This window comes from Priapulus caudatus, unplaced genomic scaffold (genome assembly GCF_000485595.1).
Source record: "Priapulus caudatus unplaced genomic scaffold, Priapulus_caudatus-5.0.1 Scaffold655, whole genome shotgun sequence".
In the NCBI taxonomy this organism is placed as follows: Eukaryota; Metazoa; Priapulida; class Priapulimorpha; order Priapulimorphida; family Priapulidae; genus Priapulus; species Priapulus caudatus.
The window spans coordinates 63,647-69,943 of NW_014577716.1; the positions used below are offsets into that span (position 1 = coordinate 63,647).

At 46.9% G+C, this 6,297-nt stretch overlaps 1 protein-coding gene across 1 annotated transcript in view; it reads left to right on the forward strand.

Annotated features, from left to right (window-relative positions):
* The window catches only part of LOC106812504 (periostin-like), a gene marked incomplete in the record, with an annotated part of 13,225 nt that overhangs the window by 2,007 nt on the left and 4,921 nt on the right, over positions 1-6,297 (forward strand). Inside the window, 2 exon segments of the mRNA XM_014816393.1 lie at positions 4,591-4,742; positions 5,227-5,361. Of these exon segments, the coding sequence (XP_014671879.1) occupies positions 4,591-4,742; positions 5,227-5,361 (287 nt within the window).

Here is a 6,297-nt window from a genome sequence, read left to right on the forward strand (position 1 = left end):
CGTGCGTGCGTGCGTGCGTGCGTGCGTGCGTGTGTGTGTGAGAGACATTCAACCAGCAGGTACAGCTATATACCCACCCACTCATCTCTCTATGTCAAAACCTTATTGACAAAAACTAGAGTGTGTGAGTGGACTTGTGTAAAGTGAGCGTAAGTGAGAGTGGACTGACAAGTAAACACCCGGCTAATCGCGTAGTCATTATCTGCTAGGTATTGACCGTCAACTGTGCGAGGGTGATCAAACCCGACCGGCAGGCGAGCAATGGCGTCGTGCACGTGATTGAGAGGGCGCTGGATGCGGCCAGCACTCACCAGACGGTGCTGGTGACGCTCGACAAGTCACCGCGATTCTCCCGCTTTTCAGCGATCCTAGGTGAGAGAGAGAGAGAGAGAGTGTGTGTGGGATCCTAGGTGAGAGAGAGAGAGAGTGTGTGTGGGATCCTAGGTGAGAGAGAGAGAGAGTGTGTGTGGGATCCTAGGTGAGAGAGAGAGAGAGAGAGTGTGTGGGATCGATGTCGAGGCGAGGACGACCCACGGGACGTTTTCGTCTTCTTTTGTTGTGGAATCTATATAGATTGACAGGCATATAGATAGACAGACGGACGGATGGATGAACGAACGGATGGACGGATGGGCGGACGGACAACTTGTGACTACATAATAGCGAGAGTAGATAATAGCACACGTGTGTGTTATTATCTACTCTTGATAATAGCGAGCGATCAGGAGCAGATAAGATGTTGGCTCGTTAGTGAGGAACGCTGTCCAGCCACCAAGCAGCAGATTTAGCAGACACGCGAGTCTGTCCCCCGCGGGCTGAAGCGAGGTGGCTGACTCGAACAACGCTGAGAAAGACTTACGTTTCATCAACCGGTGGGTAATTATAACAACTAGCCGCTAGTAGAAATATCTGCTCACCGTCGTAGATGTACAACGAATGTCAGAGAGCGTTGATCAAGGTCAAACATATCAGAATTCTACGTGGAATCGCGGTGTGCCCATAATTTATAGGATGTTTGAGGTCAATACTAAATTCACGTGAATTAAACCTAATGACGCAAGAGAGCACTGAGGTCTAAAGAAATTACACGACAAATAATAATTCGTTTTTCTTCGGTAATAATTAACCAGGAAATGCTGCGTTATACGTCCTACCAACGTAGAGTGTTTAACTGACTACTAAGTCTGGATCAGAGGTTTCTGACACGATGTCATATTTTGAGGAACGTTTCGTAAGAAAGGGTGAATGGTGGCCAGGTCACGTATAGGGTTAGAGCACGAAGTTAGCTTTTGTGAGATTCGAATGAATGCCGATGCTTGTTTCAACCAACAATCGAGACAGGGTTATCTTTCCTTGATCAGACTGAGAGAGATGACTACATGCGCTGACAATGAGGGAGAACAGTAGCATCTTGATCAGACTGAGAGTCATGACTGAAGAGTAGCATTCTGAGTATTGCAGAGGCGCCAGTGTCACTCGCCGTAGGGCCTACTTTATATCCGGAAAGAATCATTTTTCCCACACCAGACATGGACAATCACGAACACAAACCAATCATAATTACGCATCAAGCGACGACTTATAACTCTTTGTTACTGCGTCATCGTCACGTCTCCACGCAACGTGGACTTATCTCTGGGTCGGTGTCAGCGTCAAGCTGTGGGTAAACATACCGCCATCTTTCACGGTGCGTACACACAGACGCCGACTTTGTGATTAATCACGCAATGCAAGCGTGAGCGTCTGGCTGCCACGGTGTTGAGCCGAAACTAAAACAAAGAGCTAATCTTGCTAGAAGCCAACGAGGATATTGCCAAGATTTAGCGAACAAGGTCGCTGCTAAGATATTAGACAAGGATACTGTTAGATGTGTGTACTGCGTGGATAACATCACCCCGAAAACTGTGGGTCACCGTTAAGCTTTCACATAATTCGATGCGATTTTCACAAATCAGAGCGCTCCCTTTATTCCTCCCATATTCCTCGCCTCTTTTTCTGCGTAAAAACGATACCCACATATATATATATATATATATATATATATATACAGTATATAAAGGATTAGTGTATATACAAGGCTTGCGTTAAACGTCGTTTATTGTCTGCCTGTCTGCGGATTCGTAGGAAGAAGACGCGATGCGATCAGGAGAGCTTGCGATGATCGTCTGTCTGCTAGCCGTGCTGCGGGCCGCCGCTGTCACCGGGTGGTCAAACTCCGTACAGATGCCAGACGGGTGAGAGGGAGTTGTCTGTCTATTCTCTATATATAATGTATACATGATTGCAGCATACACATCGCATATATGCTATAGTCTATGGTGTAGTGACCACGATATGACTATGTTATGGCGCAGTAAGCTATGGCGTTCCTATAATTCAATTCAATTCCATTCACTTTACTTTATTTGCACTTATGACATATAATACATTTTGGAGGTATCATATTAGTTAAACAAATCTATTGACAAAGCTGATAAATTGAAAGATATGAAACTAAATAAATAGATGTGATGGAGTCTCTATATCTAGTGAAGTGAATCTAGCGGTGATCGTGGGGGTTGTGGTGTGCGCTGCCTGGCTTCATGGCTCCCGCTATCAGTCTTCGTCTTATCGGCTCCTCGTGTTATATATATCTGTAACAAGTTTTACCCACCAGAGCCACTCGCTCCCAGGGTGAGGTTGCTGGCCTCAGCTTCCTATAGTCGGATACGTGTATGAAAAGAAACAGTCATGTATACTCCTACGGGAAGTCTCACTGAGGTGTCGCGCGTGTCGTACAGTATGACGCGACCAGCGTGACACATGTTGACGGGAGCAGTCGTTGACACTCGTGACGGCGGCACGGGGCAGTGCGACACACGGCTACGGAGTCGAACACAGCCTGCTTTTATTACCGCTCTCGGCATCTCTCCATCGCTTACCTAGCCCAGCGCCGCACAGCAATATAATTACACACAATCATATTTATCGCCGCACTCGAGAGAATGCAGAGACGGCTAGCGAGAAGGAATTACCTTCAAAAATCTCTGACACGCGGTGCGAAAATAAACGTAATGAGGGAGGGTGGTGGACGCGAGCCAAGAGACTGAGACTTCCTTTCACGATGCAAATACTTCGTGATTAGCGACCCGTGTATATTCTTCTATAGCGCTTGTAAAAGTTGCAACGACCTGTCACGCTGCACGTAACCGCTACTGCATCCAAGCATATTATAATCGACGCAAAATTTTACAATCAATGTACAAAACGAAATAAAATTCCGCGCGTGAAAGGGCCGTGAACGAGCCAAGGCTATCCGGTATTTACCTGCGTAACACGACAGGTATAGGTGTCGATGATTTACACCTGTGATTGTTACAGAAGTATAGCGGATGCAGCATGTGCCTACTTTGTTGATGACACATGCGCGCATCCTCGCGACCTATTGTCAGAAACATAAGTAGCCATGACATCATGAGTCTCAAATTTCACAGCGTTTGAGATAAAGCATCGTGCAAAAGTTGTATAACTGTGATGATCACTTATTATGATGTTTCTGACAACGGGATCCCCAGAAATACGAATCTTCCATGCGAATAATGTCTAATTGAGCGCCACTTATGAGCAGCGCAGACGAAATATCCTTAAAGTAAACGTACGTCTCAGAAAGTCCACCAGCCATACAGGCTATACTCTAACGATCTATTAGGCTGGCAATCTTAGTATCTCCTCTAGGCGGGCTACGGTCTTAGAAGTAAACCTCAGATGAACTGTTCTCTATATTTTCAAAGCAGTCGAACTGCACCTAAAGGTTCGTCTTGGCTGCAAACATCACGAGGCGATTCTTTTCTAGACAGTTGACCTTCTTAAAAGATCACGCGACAAGATGCACGTTATTAGTGCATAGCACGGTGGTTCTGGCACAGCATTGTCCCGCGTGTGCAGCTACACACACGGTCCGTGTGTGCAGGCAGCTACACACACGGGCCGTGTGCTCCGCCCGTTATTAGAAGAACGGGGGGCGGGTGTCCTTCGCAGGAGCGCCGAGGCATATAGGAGATCTATGGTTGTCATACCGGACGTGCCATGCGTACATCCTATCTCACGCATAAAGCAAGACAGACACACACGTACGCACACACACAGAGGGGGAGAAGGAAAGTATAGTATAGTATAGTATAGTATAGTATAGTATAGTATAGTATAGTATAGTATAGTATAGTATAGTATAGTAGTAGTATAGTATAGTAGAGACAAGACCATTATTAAGGAGTGAATTCGTCCATAACCACGATTTACGTGTAATTCCTTACACACGCACATAGCACAATTTACTGTCTTATATCATGGACAAACCTGCAGCAGAGTCAAGTTTAATCAATTACCGTTAAGACACACTAATGCTGATCATTGGTATATGCGATAAAAGATATGCTATCACGGAATGTCTATAATATACCTTGTATAACCTACCGATATACCTATATACCTATATACCTAATATACCAATAAATACCTATATACCTATATACCTATATACCTATATACCTATATACCTATATACCTATATACCTAATATACCAATAATACCTTGTTTCTTCCCCGCGGCAGGAGGCGGCGGAGGGGCTGGGATTCTCCGTGGAGAGTGGCGTCATCTTGCGGGCGGACACGGAGAGCCGTAATGGCGTTGTGCAGGTGATCGACCGGGTGCTGCAGCCGCCGCGTCTCACCGTCATGCGTCTGCTCGCCCAACCACGCTTCAGGTACGTCATCATCCGCGGGTCGGGGGGAGGGGAGGGAGGGGGAGGGCTGCCATCATGCGTCTGCTCGCCCAACCACGCTTCAGGTACGTCATCATCCGCGCATCAGTATCAGCGAGTCGGCTGCTTCTGTGGGGAGGGAGTAAGAGGGAGGGGGAGGGGCAATGACAGAGTGAACTGATGGCTGAGTGACCTGACTCACCAGTAGGGTATCTGAGTCGTCGTCTGTAGCTTAGATACAATATGGCGGCACTTCCTGTCCGTCATGTCACTCGATCACGGATGTCATATCTTACGATTTTAACTACTGGCTTACATAGAGTTACTATAGTGGCTAACATAGAGTTACTATAGTGGCTAACATAGAACACTACTGGTACTGCATCTCACCAATTCATGTGTCGCACACGCTGCTACGCATTGTAGAATGATATATAGGTGTGTAGCACGGAATATCCGTATTGATTACGTGTCTATTTCTGTGCAGCATGTTCAATCGGCTGGTGAATATGAGCACACCGCAGCTCGGAGCTACGCTGCAGCGGGAGAAGACCATGACCATGTTCCTGCCAACAGATGGCGCTTTCAAATCTATGAGCAAGTCGATGCTCGCGACGTTTGCATATATATATATATATATGCTAAACGATTGATATATGCTATTCATTTGTGTTGATCGTTGCACTTCATTATCGCTGCATAACAAACAATACATCGTTATACGTGCCGCTTAATAAATGACATTTTCATTATTTACGAAAAAGAGAATATGTGGTGGTACAGAATGACAGGGGGGGGGGGCAATCGGTTTCCAACGCGAGTCGACCTACGGGGGAATCAGTATTTCTATGTTGCTCGCCCCAAGCTGCTGCCACCTAGCGGCAGGTAACGAAGACGCACCCAGTCGCATATTAGCCGGAAATATTTTCGTGCGGAACGATCCGGAGTTTCAGATAGAATCACTTGACTTTATAAACCTACAGGCAGGCGTTAGACCATCCTACACAGATTACACACTTAGCTGCAAAGTCACGTGGGAACCACTAGGATATTTGCAGACAATTTTCGGTGGAAATGTGTAGCACTCGGGTACATGCGAGATTTCTCGGCAGAGGTGGCCGCGAAGAAGACCATTGCCCGCACATAATTCGAGTTTGAGAAAGTTGGAGAAAACCACTAATCATACTCCCTCCCTACTCCAGACAACGGTCTATTATAGGAAACAGCAACAGCGGCAGCAATACACTGATGTTTCCCACACATCCCACCACTCCCCGACCGTACGTGCAGTAAGCCGTGGGAGAATGCACGCGGTGTTTATGTGGGCGGGGATACGGACAGTAATAGCCGTTGACCACCCCGTTGGTGAATAACCTTTGACTAGACGATGCCGCGTCACGTGACAGGTTATGAGAGACAAACTGTACTGTGTGCGTATATGCGTGCGCGCGTGCGTTCGTGCGTGCGTGCGTGCGTGCGTGCGTGCGTGCCCGGTCACGAGAGAAGGAAGGAGTCACTGCGACTACTTGTGACTACATAATAGCGAGAGTAGATAATA